Source organism: Meles meles, chromosome 10 (genome assembly GCF_922984935.1).
Source record: "Meles meles chromosome 10, mMelMel3.1 paternal haplotype, whole genome shotgun sequence".
NCBI classification, from domain to species: domain Eukaryota; kingdom Metazoa; phylum Chordata; class Mammalia; order Carnivora; family Mustelidae; genus Meles; species Meles meles.
This window is the reverse complement of record NC_060075.1, coordinates 15,036,429-15,052,975: the sequence shown is the minus strand read 5'-3', so window position 1 is coordinate 15,052,975 and position 16,547 is coordinate 15,036,429. Positions and strand designations below refer to the sequence as shown.

General features: G+C 46.3%; 1 protein-coding gene across 1 annotated transcript in view; it reads right to left on the bottom strand.

Moving 5' to 3' along the window:
* The window catches only part of ZC3HAV1 (zinc finger CCCH-type containing, antiviral 1), a 59,424-nt gene extending 54,618 nt beyond the window's left edge, over positions 1-4,806 (bottom strand). The window contains exon 1 of the mRNA XM_046020404.1: positions 4,128-4,806. Coding sequence (XP_045876360.1) covers positions 4,128-4,435 — 308 coding nt within the window. The 5' untranslated portion in view covers positions 4,436-4,806. The remainder of the gene's footprint in view (positions 1-4,127) is intronic.
* Positions 4,807-16,547: the final 11,741 nt, after the last annotated feature.

The window sequence follows — 16,547 nt, the reverse complement described above, 5'->3', positions numbered from 1 at the left end:
AGTCAGTTAAGCGTCGGCCTTTGGCTCAGGTCATGATCTCAGGGTCCTGGGATGGAGCCCCATATCCAGCTCCCTGCTCAGCAGGAAGCCTTCTCCTCCTCTCTCTGCCATTCCCTCAGCCTGTGCTCTCTGGCTCACTCTTTCTTTCTTTCTCTCTCTCTCTCTGTCAAATACATAAATAATTTTTAAAAGAATATTATTCTTTGAAATCTTTTCCCCCCAATCTATTAAATAGTCAATTAAACCTCTTCCATCTAACTACCCCACCCAAAGTTACAATGAACCAAACAGGAAAGGCATACAAACAGGAAAGAGCCCAAAGGAAACACCCACAGTGGCAAAAACCGCAAAGCTAGTTGAAAACACTAGAGAGCCTGCTTCACACAGTTAAACAGTCATGCTTGGAAAGAAAAAACAAAAAACACAAACAAAAAAAACCCAGAAAACAAAAACCCACTCAACTTGAATTAATGAAAGATCCTACTTCACAGAGTTACTTCCCCACGTAAGTAGCTCCTTAAGTAATCGTGCTGATGGATCTGGGTTCAACAACTCTGCCAGCTATCTGCTCTGTGGCCTTCTGGAAATTTCTAACAGCTCTGGGTCTGAGTTGACTTCTATTAAGAAAGGACTTATAATACCCACCTCCGGAGCCATGGTAAAGACCATCTTGGATACCATCTCTAAACTGCTTGCCATCGTGCTTGATACGTAGTTATTTGTTCAATAAACGGTAGTTAACTGTTTGCATCAGAACTGGGATCAGAACTCCATGTGTGGGCATGTATTTCGGCAAAGCAAATGGAAACATCCAAACTGATGTACAAAAACAAGGAAATACCCAACACTGAAGCAAGCATGTTGACTAAGGTGTACAGCTACAAGCAATGTGAGAGGGGCGCCTGGGTGGCTCAGGTCATGCATGATCCCAGGGTCCTGGGATCGAGCCCCCGCTTTGGACTCCCTGGCTCAGCAGGGAGCCTGCTTCTCCCTCTCCCTCTGCCTGCTACTCCTCTTGCTTGTGCTCTCTCTCCCTATCAAATGAATAAATAAAATCTTTTTTTAAGTTTTTAAAAAATAAAACCCATGTAAAAAAGACTAGAACTGCAGGACAGATAGGAGAAGTCCTATCGATGAATATAAAGGAATTTTTATATAAAGCAGTATAAAGGAGATTTTAAAAATCCAGCAAAATGCAAACTGTCCTCAGGCAACTGATATGAGTATCACTTGGTCAACAGATCCCATTAACCTGTAGGAAGTCCTTAGACTCCTACATGTCAAGTTTTAGATTTTATAAATTTCTAAGAAGGGGGAATATTTCTAAAACACACTTGGGGAAAAAACATATTTTTAAGTTTTGAGTTAAAAAAAAAAAGTTCTCCCAAGGGCCCTATTATGACGACAAAATACACTTTAATGGATTAAAAATTTGTAATTCTCTCTAATTCAAAAGTGATGAAAAAGGAAATAAAAAAATACAACTAGACGAATATATGTAAGAAGTGAAAATGTATCGCTTCACTAAAAGAAAAAAAAAAAAAACAACTTTTTAATGAATTCCCCAGAGGAGCCATCCAAATTTGAAAGAGCAAATTATCCTTGTACCCTATCTCTCCTTTTAAAATACATAAAAGTCCTGGTTAACAACCCAATATAGGAGTTTAAAATGGTTTTAATGTTTCAAACCACACACACAAAACTACCATAATAATACTCATAAAACAAAAAACTAAAGTTTCTTAAAAAAAAAAACTAAAGTGTCTAGACATATTGTGTATAAGAAATTGCCAGTTTCTTTACATATGGGTATGTAACATATTTACACAATTACGGATTATGTCTTTGTAGGTTTCTTCCTGAAAATGCAAGTCCTATCATAAGACCATCAGGGAAATATGAATGCCAACTATATATCAGATTATATTAAAATTGTAATTGTAAAAAATTGTGATTGTTGTACTATAGTTATGTTAATAATAAAACAGAGTCCTTACCCTTTAGAGATACTAAAGAATTTATGGAACGCGTAATCTCCGGGATTTGGTGTAAGAAAACACATTAGGCACTGGGGACAGGGCTGGGGAGGGAGAAATAAATGAAACAAGACTGACCATATTTTGAAAACTGTTGAATTAAAATGATGGGTACATAGCAGGTCATTCTTCTCTTTTCTGTAGTATATTTTGAAACTATCTAGAGTAAAAAAATAAAATATAACGGATATATATATATATGTATTTAAAACTAAAAGCCAACACTCAGTTGAATTTTTAGTAACAGATCAGAAAAGCACCAAAAAAAAAAAAAAAAAGGAAGAAGATAAATCCCTTCAACTCTGTTGTTATTCAGGATAGTACTAGAATGTTCCTTCCCTTTCTATCCTCCACCCCCTGCCCTTCTTCCTCCTCCCAGATTTCCTGAGTCGCTGTGACTTGGAGGAGTCCCTCTACACTCATTCATAATTTACCAAAACTTTGAAACCAACTTTCAATTTGGTGCTTCACAACATAATATATATTTTTTTAATAATGGAGCACATTCAGCAATTTTTAAGAAGTTTTACCATTTTGTCCTAAAAAAAATTGTTTTAAATATTATCTTATCTACCCCATCCATTTAAAACACTGGTCTTGGGGCGCCTGGGTGGCTCAGTGGGTTAAAGCCTGTGCCTTCAGCTGGGGTCATGATCCTGGGGTCCTGGGGTCGAGCCCTGCATCGGGCTCTCTGCTTGGCAGGGAGCCTGCCTCCCCCTCTCTCTCTGCCTGCCTCTCTGCCTACTTGTGATTTCTGTCTGTTGGATAAACAAATAAAATCTTTAAAAAATAAAATAAAACACCGGTCTTTTGTATGCTTTCCTACACACATATTGGGGGTGAGTAATCCAAAGGTTTTTGCTAACAAGCACAAGATCAAAAGATTGATGGCCGCCATTTTGGACATCAAGACACCACTTAAAGTTTTTAAGGAGGGGCCAAGTGTAAAAAGTAGTACATCAAGAAAAATAATTGAGCAAGAGTGCACAGGGGCAGAAAAGATGGGGAGAACGACTGTGGTCGGAGAGAATCATTCACTAATTGAACAAACATTCAATCAGAAGTGGGATGGGATAAAGGAAACCAAGCTGGAAGGGATAGGAACCCTCAAGAAAAGGGCTTGGTGATGAAGGTATTGTGAAGGGTGAAGAAGGGCTTGGGGCAGTGCCAGAGACCCTGCCGTGGAGGAAAGAGGATGAGTGTGACTGACTGGCCGCATATCCAGGTACAGATGTTGCTCGGACACTGCGGAAGGAAGAACCCAGATGTAGGAGGAAGGCGGAGGCAGCCGGTATACACAAGGAAGCCATCTTCGTAGATGTGACAGCTGGACCCAAGGGAGTGAGCTCTCTTCCGGGGAAGACTGGGAAGACAGGTCAAAAGGCTGAACCCATACCTCGGGGCACACTATATTAAAGAGGAAAAAATGAAAAAGTGGAAACCCAGAAGCAGCTGCCCTAGAGATACGCCGCACTCTTTCAAAGTGGTCCCAAGCTGGTGACTGCCCGCTCAGGCCACCACGGAGAACTTGGGGCAGGAGCGCTGGGAGAAGACACTACTTCCTCGGTAACCTTGAAGAGGACCATTCTGGCCAGGTGGTGCGGACTAGCCTCAGGGATCAGGGAAGTGGTAATGAGGGGCATGGAGGGGGCTGGGAACGGAGGGCCAAGCGCAGGGCCAGGTCGCTGCGGCACAGACAATCCGGGCACGGACAGGGACGACGGTAGCGTTGCAGAGGGAAAGACTCACGATTCCACACAGGGGAGGCGTTTCCCTTCCTTCCCAAACCTGCCTCTAAATGCTCTAGACCCAGGCTGACCCAAAAGTACTGTATTCCTCTGGGGGTGGGGAGATGAGCGTGGTCTTCCCCGAGGCGATGGGGAGTTAGCCAAATCGGGGACAGGTGTGGAGGTGCTGGGCGCAAGGGAACCGCCAAGTGCAGAAGCGCGGGCGGGGCCGGGGAAGCAGAGGCGCGAGACTGGACGTACCAGGTCCCCACGAGGGCGCGCCCCTCGCAGAGCAGCACCCCTGAGAGTGCTCCCAGACCCGAGCCCCGCGAAGCCGCCACCCCCCTCCTTCTCGTGCACTCACCGATCCGACTGCAAATAGTTGCACCGACCCAGCAGGTTGAGCTTGCAGAGGTGCAGGTCTTCGCAGGGTCTCTGGCAAAACTTGCGACGGCATACCCGGGCTCGGGTGGTGGCCACCACGGACCGGGTGATCCCTTCCCTGTCGCCCGTCTTCAACAGCACGAAGCGGTCAGGCCCAGCCTCCTCCAGCACCTCGAGGAGCTGCCCTTCGGGGAGCCTTATCTCTTCGAGCAGCGCGTCCAGGGCCATGCGGCCCCCGTGGGCGCACAGGATTTTGGTGATGAAGCAGCACACCTCCGGGTCCGCCATGGCGCGCTGCGCTCTCGGGCCGAGACGCCCGACTCCGCTCCGGGGAGAATCGAAACTTATAGGAGTCCGGGGGCGGGCGCGGGCGGTGCTCGGGCGGTGCTCGGGCGAGCGCGCCCCGAGCCAGCGAGCGCGCGCTCCTCGCCGCCGTTAGCCGAACCAGGCGCTTTCGCTTTCCCGCTCGGCCCCGGGTCGAGAGGCCAGAACTCACCGACCCGAGCCCGGTGGCTGGCTGCAAGTCACCCGCGACGGCCGCCGAATGGGAAGAGAGCTGACGGCGCGCGCCGATCTGCCGGTCACCGCCGCGACCGACCGACCTCTCGCTCGCTTCTGGGCTCCGCGAGGGTGACGTTCCCCAGCTGGGCCCCGCGAGGCTTCTTCCGAAAGAAGAGAAACTAAAAGTGATCTGGGGCTCTGGTGGAGTTTTTATAAGCCAGCCCAAGTGGCGAATGACGCGCGTCTTGGGAGCCCCCTTGAGGAGGTTTCTGTTCTCCTCCACCCAACCCATTCCGGGAAAGCACGGACCACAGCGCGTAGGGCTAGGCGCCCTACCTCCTCTAGAAGCCAATCTTCTCCAAGACTCCAAGGCTTCGATGCTACGATCCTCGATCTGTACTTGGGGAAGTAACTTGAGCAAACACAGCCATCAGGGTGGAAACTGCATGCTACCCGAGGTTCCCCATATCGGGCCCCCACACCCCAGATCGTGGTCCACCCAGCCAGGACCGATGTGCTCTTTCTCCCCCAGTACTCTTAAAGAACAGCGACGAGTTCTCTTCCTTTTTTTTTTTTTTTTTTTTTTTTCCTTTTCAAGGGCTTTTAGAAGAGACACTTCTTGATCTTTTCTTGCCTGCCGTCGATCGGTAACAGGGGTGCCGCAGGCGCCGCTTAATTCCCAACAGCAAATGGTCACAGGCGTGCTTAGACGTATGCCAAGATCTCAGGTAGGTTCCTCTCTTCAGATGTTTGGACAAGGCCTTATCCCTTGCGGAGACCCTCTTGGACCCCCAGGGTGGGTATAAAGATTATTTTAAAAAGAAGACATTCGAGCTACAGAAGACGCAAAAAGAAATTTTATCTGAAATTCTCTTAATCTGAAAGCGGAGCCTCCCGAAGATACAGCTACCATTAACCCCCTTCAAAGGGAGCTTCCTGCTAATTCAGCGGCCCAGAAGAGACAGGCTGACCCTTTCCATTAGCATCAGAAAGCGCAATAGAACCTTCTATACTCTCCCATTGAAGCCCTAAAATAAACTCTTCTGTTAAATTGAGGTATATAAACTTTGGCTATTCCAGGACTTTCCCATTACTGGGAGCTCCCCCCAACTCCCAAAGTGAAAATAAACCTCGTCCTTTTTCTGTTGATCTGTCTATTGTTAGTTAATTTGCAGATCCCCAACCACCTTATCCAAGTTGGAAGAAGAAAAAGGTTTTCTTCCCGACATTCTCCCAGGTAAAATAAATGGGTCATTGATCAGGAAGTTGTTTTTGTTGTTGTTGTTGTTGTTGTTGTTTTTTAATGATACATTTGATTGTCAACTTAGAAATTCTTCAAAATGGGAGTGCCTGGCTGGCTCAGTTGGAGGAACATACGACTTTCTTTTCTTTTTTTCTTTTAAGATTTTATTTATTTATTTGAGAGAGAGCACAAGTGGGGTGGAGGGTCAGAAGGAGGCGGAGAAGCAGACTCCTCACTGAGCAGGGAGCCCAATGGGGCCTTGGATCTTGTCCTGGGATCATGACCCGAGTCAAAGGCAGATGCTTAACTGACTGAGCCACCAAGGTACCCCAAGCATACAACTCTTTTTTTTTTTTTTAACATATAATGTATTATTTGCTTCAGGGGTACAGGTCTGTGACTCATCAGTCTTATACAATTCACGGCACTCACCATAGCAAATAGCATCCCCAATGTCCATAACCCAGCCACCCTATCCCTCCCCCCCACCCCCAGCAATCCTCAGTTTGTTTCCTGAGATTAAGAGTCTCTTATGGTTTGTCTCTCTCCTGATCTCATCTTGTTTCATTTTTCCATCCCTATTCCCCACGACCCACCCGCCCTGCCTCTCAAATTCCTCATATCAGGGAGATCATATGATAATTGTCTTTCTCTGATTGACTTATTTCACTTAGCATAATACCCTCTAGTTCCATCCACGTCATTGTAAATGTCAGGATTTCAGGGTTTTTTTGTGTGTTTTTTTTTAAAGATTTTTTATTTATTTATTTGACAGAGAGAAATCACAACAAGGCAGAGAGGCAGGCAGAGAGAGAGAGAGAGGGAAGCAGGCCCCCCGCTGAGCAGAGAGCCCATGCGGGACAGGATTTCAGGTTTTTGATGGCTACATAGTATTCCATTGTATATATCTCACCTCTTTATCCATTCATCTGTTGATGGACATCTAGGTTCTTTCCATAGTTTGGCTATTGTGGACGTTGCTGCTATAAACATTCGGGTGCACATGCCCCTTAGGATCACCACATTTTTATCTTTAGGGTAAATACCCAGTAGTGTAATTGCTGGGTCGTAGGGTAGTTCTATTTTCAACTTTTTGAAGAACCTCCATACTATTTTCCAGAGTGGCTGCACCAGCTTGCATTCCCACCAACAGTGTAGGAGAGTTCTCTTTCTCCACATCCTTGCAACAGCTGTCATTTCTTGACTTGTTAACTTTAGCCATTCTGACTAGTGTGAGGTGGTATCTCACTGTGGTTTTGATTTGTATTTCCCTGATGCCGAGTGATGTGGAGCACTTTTTCATGTGTCTGTTGGCCATCTGGATGTCTTCTTTGCAGAAATGTCTGTTCATGTCCTCTGCCCATTTCTTGATTGGATTATTTGTTCTTTGGGTGTTGAGTTTGATAAGTTCCTTATAGATTCTGGATACTAGCCATTTATCTGATATGTCATTTGCAAATATCTTCTCCCATTCTGTCGGGGTTTTTTTTTTTTCTTTTTTTGGTTTTGTTGACTGTTTTCTTTGATGTGAGAAGCTTTTGATCTTGATGAAGTCCCAACAGTTCATTTTTGCCCTTGTTTCCCTTGCCTTTGGTGATGTTTCTAGGAAGAAGTTGCTGTGCCTGAGGTCAAAGAGGTTGTGCTACCTGTGTTCTCCTCAAGGATTTTCATGGATTCCTTTTTCACATTGAGGTCTTTCATCGATTTAGAGTCTATTTTTGTGTGTGGTGTAAGGAAATGATCCAGTTTCATTCTTCTGCAAGGGGCTGTCCAATTTTTCCCAACACCATTTGTTGAAGAGACTTTTTTCCATTAGACATTCTTTCCAGCTTTGTCAAAGATTAGTTGACCGTTGAGTTGAGGGTCTATTTCTGGGCTCTCTACTCTGTTCCATTGATCCATGTGTCTGTTTTTGTGCCAGTACCATACTGTCTTGATGATGACAGCTTTGCAATGAGCTTGAAGTCTGGAATTGTGATGCCGCCAACTTTGGTGTTTTTTGTTTTTTTTTTTCAACATTCCTCTGGCTATTCGGGGTCTTTTCTGGTTCCATATAAATTTTAGGACTATTTGTTGCATTTCTTTGAAAAAAATTGAGGAATTTTGATAGGGATTGCATTAAATGTGTAGATTGCTTAAGGTAGCATAGACATTTTCACAATATTTGTTCTTCCAATCCATGAGCATGGAACATTTTTCCATTTCTTTGTGAGTTCCTCAATTTCTTTCATGAGTACTTTATAGTTTTGTAAGTACAGAGTCTTTGCCTCTTTGGTTAGGTTTATTCCTAGGTATCTTATGGTTTTGGATGCAACTGTAAATGCGATCGACTCCTTAATTTCTCTTTCTTCTGTCTCGTTGTTGGTGTATAGAAATGCAACTGATTTCTGTGCATTGATTTTATATCCTGACACTTTACTGAATTTCTGTATGAGTTCTAGCAGTTGTGAAGTGGAGTCTTTTGGGTTTTCCACATAAACTCTCATATCATCTGCAAAGAGCCAAGCACACAACTCTTGATCTCTGGTGGTGAGTTTGATTCCCACAATGGGTGTAAAGATTACATAAATAAATAAAGTCTTAAAAAGAAGAAATTCTTGAAAGTGATCAACAGAAACTCTGCTTGGTAATCCATGGTAGATGAACAGTGTCTCTCAGGAACAGAATACTTTGACATGAAAGTCAGCCAAACATGCGACCCTCACAGGATAATCTGACTTTTTGTTCCCTCTAGATATTACTTCCATAATTGCCTTTAATCCACTTGGCCCTATTTGTGTTCTTTTTTTTAAAGATTTTTATTTATTTATTTATTTGACAGAGAAATCACAAGTAGGCAGAGAAGCAAGCAGAGAGAGAGGGGGAAGCAGGCTCCCTGATGAGCAGAGAGCCTAATTCAGGGCTCGATCCCAGGACCCTGAGATCATGACTTGAGCTGAAGGCAGAGGCTTAGCCCACTGAGCCACCCAGGTGGCTCCCCTTATTTGTGTTCTAACAGGTTCCCAGGCCTGGGCTTTCATTATCAAATAAGTTCAACATAGCATTTTCCATGTGGTTCCTACATTAGGTAGTCGCTCTGAACATGCAGAAGTTAAATTATATATATATATATATATATATATATATATATATATATATATATATCCTGCCCCCCAAGAACTTTTATTTGGGAAGATATGAAAATAGTAAAACATAAGGGAATCAGTGGTTAAATGCTGCAGTGGGTATATAGGAGAATGGAGAAGGGAGATTTTGGAAGAATGGAGAAGGAAGGTTTGGCTCAAATGTTTGGGAAGAGAGGTCTAAAATTTTCCTGAATTTGAATCCATGAAAAACAATATAAGGGATCATGGGAAGGGACAAGGGAGACTTCCAGGGAAGTTTTAAAATGTGTGCTGTCGCAGTTTGGGTTCCCCAGAAGCAAGATACTGATAAGGAATTAAGAGTACAGATGATCCCTGGGATGTAACACTGGAGAAAGTCAAGGGGGAAAGCAGAATTTGTCCCAGAGAGCGGTCAGCCAAGGATACAGACCTGACAAAGTTGGCCAGCCCGCCTGGGAGCAGGAGTCTAGCACTGGGCAGAGAAGCCTACAGCCTTGTACTACAAATCTGCTCAGTCATGGCCAGGGGCCGCTGAAAAGTGCATGACTTGAGCTCAAACCCTGGAGCAGATCCTGAAGGAGCTAAAACTGGAGGCTTTCAGTTAAACACATCTGGCAGTTGGGCAACAAGCCCTGACTTGACAGGGGCATCTGAGGGACACACCATATCCACTCTAGTCCACGCTGCGCACTGTGTGGGTCTAGTTCTCTGTCAGTATCGGGAAAATCTCTGTCAGGGCTCTCAGAGGCCACCCTCCCTGAGAGGGCACTTAGAAGAGGGAACTTCGTGGCATGAACTCTAGCCTCTGCCACTGTGGTTGGCTACAGGGACACAACTGGTCCTCATCATAGCTCTCCACAACTGTCCATTCTAATTCTCCTCATCCTCCGCTCCCACCTTAGCTTCCCTGGGCGAGGACCCCAAGTCCCAGTGCCTAAGGGGTCCCAGCACCTTCTCAGGCCACGGTTACTATTATTGTCCTCAGTCACAGTCACAGTTGGGCCAACGAGTGCCAACTGACACCCAGAAAATTCACCAGAGTCCTCTCTGTTCCCACTAATAGCTGCCCTAGCTCCTCCAGCTGATGGGGTCAATGACCTCTGATGAGGCAGGGATTCTTTGTCTTACCTGCTAGTCTCTGACCATTAGGAGGCCAAAGTGCTTGGTAGCTGCCATAACTTGCAGTCCAATGGGAACTTGCTGTGCCCCAGGTAGGAACGTGCCCCTTTTGGCGACCAAGTCCTCTAACTCTGCAGAACCCAGAGTTGTGGGGACAGAGAAGCCCACTGGGTCATTGGAATGATGCTAACTGTAGCCACTCATGGATTCCATTTCTTGTTTCCCAACCTATGCATTCTTTCTGTTGAAGACACAGCAACACACTAAGTTGTCGGATGGCGGCACACACCATGATGTCCTGGGGGAAACGTCATTGCAGCTGGAGCTGTGACTACATCTTTAATTGACCGTTTCAATACTTTATCTATCCAGCAGCTTCTGGGTTGGTAAGTCATGTAATAGGACCAGCAGACCCCAGGTACATGGGCCCACTCCCCGAACTCCTGTGCCATGAAGAGTGTCCTCTGGTCAGATGCGAAGCTATGTGGGATTGCACGTGTGTAGATCAAGTGATATTTAAGCCCCCAGAGAATGTTGCCAGTGAGTGCCTGCAGCCAGGAAAGGCAACCACGTACCTAGAATGAGTGTCTATTTCTGTGAGAGCTGGACCTTCCAGAAGAAAAGGGGCCCCATGTAGTCAGCCGGTCGCCAAGCATCCTCTTGGTCTCCTGAAGGAATACAGCTTCGCATTGGTTTTTACGGCTGGCAGATTAGACATTCAATGGTAGCAGTAGCTGTATTTTGTATTTTGGTAAATGACCATCCATCCTGTTAGGTTTTTGTATCGTCTCCATCTCTGCCATCATGGTTTCTCTGTTCAGGGGCCAATATGCGACAGTCAGGGTAGAGGGGCTCTAACAAAGGTGACCTAGATTAACTGGCCAAGTAATTTTGTCTAGTTGGCCCATCTTCTGTAATAGATACTTACTCGTGGGCCTCAACATGTGATACAAACAACTTCCCATTTGTGTCCACTCCTACATGTTTATCCACATACCTCTATTCCAGATTTTCTTGTCTCAGATTTCCGATGTCTGTCTTTTTTTTTTAAGTTTTTTTAATTCATTTGACAGCAAGAGAGGGAACACAAGCAGGGGGAATGGGAGAGGAAGAAGCAGACTCCCGGTGGAGCAGAGAGCCTCATGCGGGGCTCGATCCCAGGATCCTGAGATCATGACCCAAGCCACAGGCAGATGCTTAAGGACTGAGCCACCCAGGCACCCCTCCAGTGTCTTTCACTGTGATGCTCCACCCGCCAGCCAGGTCCCTGCTCATGACCACACACCTGTTCTAACCTTGGGCTATTTTCCTGCCGCACAAAGTGGATGACTAGGTGCGCATCTCAAAGCTCCTCCCACTGGGGAGATTTTCCTTCACCGCTATTTCTCAAGACCTCCCCCCCAAGTAAGACTACACCACAGCCACCAGTTCCAGCTTGTCAGAATCCTGAGATGATTCATTCATAACCCCCAACTTGGGCTTTTCCCCTCTTCCTTTAGCTGGTTATGGGGAACCTCCTCATGTGATCACAGGTGTAAGCTAGGAGTGGGGTGCCGGGACAGGCACAGTGAGCAACTGGACCGGAGGGCTGGGAGGGCTAGGGAGCTGCACCTGTGCCCTCTGGTCCTGCTTGAGCTCAGTCCCAGAGAGGCCAGCTTCCTCTGATGATGGCTTCAGTGCTAGGCCTGCCTGACTTTATGACTCGTCGTGTCCATCAGGACCTAGCTGGTGACGATGCCCTCTGAACCCATGATCGTATCTTATCTCTTCCGGTGCCCGGTGCCAAACTAGGAGCCGCTTTTCTGAAGGAGTGTAATTCTTCACTGCAGTCGATGTGAGCTTGTTCCATAACCCAAGGGCTCTACCTGGTGATTCTTCTACTGGGACTTGCCTTAAATGCCACACTTACTCCATCACGGACCCCTCCAACGTTACAGGCTATGCTAGACGGTACAGTTCAAACGGAAGAGATATTTGTATCACAGCCTGGATCTACTGTGGGGCTTCTTCCTGCTCCGGGTCCACTCAAAGCCAACAGCTTTCCATGGAACCCAGCATGTGGGCAGCAAGAGTTTTCTTAGGTGCGGAATGTGTTTCCTCAAGGATTCAAACATTCCTAAAAGGCTTGGGCTTCCTTCCTTCCAGGAAGGGATAGGAGAGGCAGCAACTTGTCTTTGACTTAGAAGGAAATGTCTCAGCATGCTGCTGACCGTCAGGCTTCTAGAATCTTTGGGGAAGTGGCACGTCACCAAATCTTGTAGGATCGTCCTGCCAGAGCAGCATGGTATCATCCACGTAGTGGGTCAACATGATGTTACATGGGAAGTCCAAATGCTCTAGTTCTCTTCAGACTGTATCACAACAGTGGGCTGAAGAGTGAACGCAGCTCCGCGGCAAACTGCAAATGCTTGTTAATCCATTCTGTGGGAATAGGAACTATTTCTTAAAAAAAAAAAAAAAAAAAAATATATATATATATATATACACACACACACACACACACACATATATATATATAGTCTTTATTTATTTATTTATTTGAGTGAGAGAAAATGCACGTGAGCGGGGGGAGGGGCAGAAGGAGAGAGAATCTTCAAGCAGACTCCATGCAGAGTGCAGAGCCCCCACAAGGGGCTCCATCTCACCACCCTGAGATCACAACCTGAGCCGAAACCAGGAGTTGGAAGCTTAACCGACTGAGCCACCCAGGGGTCCTGGAACAGGAACTATTTCTGATCCTCTCTCCTGAATGGGATGGGAAGAATGCATTTGCCAAATCAGTGGCCACAAACCATGTACCTGAGGCTGCCAAGCTCTGCTCCAGTTAAGGACCCACATCTGGCAGAGCTGGTGTGGACTGGGATTACTTCCTCCCCATAGCCTGCAGTCATTCTCTGGGGTCCGTCTGGTTGCTGCAGGGTCAACACTGGGCAGCTAAACAGAGATATGAGAGCAACAACCTTTCTTCATCTTAGCAATATTTAAGAGTGGCCCTAATCTCTGCCACCCCCAACCCCCACTCCTGGAATGCAGTGCTATTTTGTGGATACCATATTGGCCTGGTGTGGGAGAGGGGGTGGGCAAGGTATGGTGTCAGCTGCTTCCTCTTCACCTTCCCTTCTGTGATCACTCTTAGGCTACATGACACGGAAGTAATGTGAGGATTAGTCCAACTTCCAGGAATGTCAATCCGAACTGCACGTTCAGGGATGAGGGAAATGGCAACCAATGAGTCCAGGGGCCCAGAGGACTCATCAGGAGTTGGTTCTTTTCAGGAATCCATTTGCTCCCATTCTAACAGGGGGTGGCCTTCAGGTCTCCAGGTCTCAGTCGACCTCTGATCTTGTGCACAAAAGTCATCCCAGTGTCTGCTTGGCCAGAGTGACTCTACCTTTGGCCTGTGATCTTAACTAGGCCAGCTCAATGGCCACTCCAGTACCCCTTGTTTCTGGACCCCTAAAGAATGATGTACATTATGTGATCACATCCTGCCAGAGAGCTCTGTCACGGTCCCCAGCTCACTAACAGAGATACAAACTTCGATAACATAATTTCCCCCTCTTGAAGCACAGAAGATGCCAGGAACATAATTACTGTGAGCAATTAATCGTATTCATGAATTCACTTTGATCATACTGCTATGCTCTCCCTCACATCCCCTCTCTTTATAAAACCTGTGAATTAAATCTCAGCTTTACAGAGAACAGCTGCTCAGCCTCGGATCCCCAGCAGCCCGACCCCCCGTCCGCAAGTTAGCCTGCATGCAACTCTGTGAACCATACAGGGTTGCCTGCTTCATGTTTTGGTCTCAAAGTTTGGGGGTCACTTCAGGGTTCCTCCACTCTTCACAGTCCCTTCCCCCAGTGTTCTGTCACCACATAAATGTTGAGATCTCTTTGGGGAAGGATTGGATTATAGTTCATTCTTGCCGTAGTGTTTATAGGTTCTTCTCCCTGGGAATGGGCCACATCTTTAGTCACTGGCTCCTGTGTGTGAACACCATTCAGAGATGGAAACTGGGCAAGGAAGTGTTACCTTTTATTGGGGCGACTGTCTTCCTCCCTGTCTTGCTTATTAATCCTTGTCGGTTTTGGGTAATACATGGGAAGCATTATATCACTGGCTACCCATCTAGTTTCCTCCTAGGGAAATTCCATTCTGTTCAAAGTCTCTGAAGCTCTCCATCAGTTGGGGCCACTGGCTGCCACTCCGAATTTATAAACCTTTGGCTTCTGCCATTAAAGGCCATCAAGTGGGGTGTTTTACATCAAGGTCATATCATCCCCATTACTATCAGTGAGCCAAGTCCTAGAACAGCCCCTCCTTCACTCATGTCCTATGGGGAAAGCACCACTGAGCTTCTTAGTGACGTTAGTGTCCCTCTCACCAGTGCATTCCCAGTAGTCCTGATAAATGGGATTCCTCAGTGCTGTCCTCTGAGCCTAATCCTCTGCTGGGTCTTCTGCTGACCTAACACAATGGATCTATTCTGGCATGTCTATTTCTCTGAATTTTAAAAGATTTTATTTAAAGTAATCTTTACTTTTATTTAAGTAATCTTTTATTTAACTAATCTTTACATCCAGCGTGGGGCTCTAACTCACAACCCTGAGATCAAGAGTTGCATGCTTCACCAACTGAGCCAGCCAGGTGCCCCACTTTTCTCTTTCAATCCTTTCATCTACTGTACACCACGAGAATTTAGGCATGTCAACATCACTCTTCGTGGGCTATCACTTTCCTCCCTGCAAGCTTGAAGCGCATGCTCTCTCTCTCTAAAAAAAGAGAGACAGAGAGAGAGAGAGAGAGACAGAGAGCTCTCATTTTATTAGTTGTTTAAAGATTTATTTATTTGCTTATTTATTTAGAGTGCAAGTGGGTGGAAGGGCAGAGGGAGAGAGAATCTCTGGCAGACCATGCTAAGTACAGAGCCCGTACAGGGCTTGATCCCAGACACCAGAGTAGAAACCAAGAGTTGGACGCTCTACCAACTGAGCCACCCAGGCACCTCTAGATAGCTCTTTTTAGAGGATTGACAGGAAAGAAGAGAGAAGTTGGGAGGAGATGGGGGAGTGGGGGGGAAAGGGGGAGAGAAATCACTCAGGTAGCCAGAGAGAGAGATTTTTTGTCTGTTTACTTGTTTATTGCTGCTGTCTTCCTGGAAGATCTGGGTAAATGTGAACATTTCAAAGAACTAAATCTGGGGAGAGTGCAAAGCTGTAGTTGCTGGGGCATATTAGTGTGATATCAGGCTACAAGAAGCATTTGAACCACCAAGCAGAGAGGGAAGCAAAACATGCACCAGGCAGCGATGAGTCAGCTGTGCTAAGTCACAGAAATGAAAAGTGCATAAACATCAGAGGGCTGAGTCAGATGGAATGTCCAAAGTCCATGGCAAACAGATGTTCTCTAGGAGATGTTGGAAGTCAAGGAAGGCATTAGTCAGCCAGACGGGGGAGGGCAAAGGTATGGAAGAAGCAGAGGGGACTTCCCTGAACTGGGAAGGGTTGGGGATATAGGTACAGGTGGATGGGTCAACCTGAGCTTGAGAAGGACCATTTTCCTCCATGAGGATGAATTTACAGAATTTACAGGTTCTGCTTTGGTGGTATTCAAATGAGGATCTTCAGGCTGCAAACCTTCAGGCTGGCTGCAAACCAGCGTCAGACTGGTGATGCTAGTCTGACAGCAGAGGCAACAGGCAGTGGTAATCCAGAGGTGGAGTGGATTTGGTGACAATGGCCTGCTGTGGGAGGCTGACTCCCAGTGAGTCTTGCCTCCCACATTGGCATCTGTATGTAGTCCCCTCCCACACTAAACAGACTGATCTGTGTAATCAACAAGATATTACAGAAATGATGGTCTGAGTTCCAAGTTCCAAGTTTTGTATGTACACCATACAAAACATTGTGACTTCCTCCTTGTTCGCGCTTCCATCACTCCCTCTGGGGAAACCAGTCATGCTGTTGTGTGGACAATCAAGCAGCGCTTGGCAGAGGTCCACGTGGCAGGTAATAAAGCCTTCCACCAACAACCAAGCAGGGGGGTGAGCCACCTGGGATGGGATCCTTCGGCTCCCATCAAGATGTCAGGTGACTACAGTCCCAGCTGAGAGTTTGACTTCAACTTCAGGAAAAACTCTGAGCCACAAGCACCCAGCTGAGCTGCTCAGCAGAAACCATGTGCGATAAGAATATTGATTATATGGGCGCCTAGGTGGCTCAGTCCGTTGAGCGTCTGATGCTTGGTTTTGGCTCAAGTCATGATCTCAGGGTCGTGAGATGGAGCCCCACACAGGCTCTGTGCTCAGTGGGGAGTCTGCCTCTTTCCCTCTCCCTCTGCCCCTCTCCCTGCTCGCTCTCTAACATAAATAAATCTTTAAAAAAAGAATAGTGATCATAAAGCTGTTCAGTTTGGCGGTAAGTTGTTATGC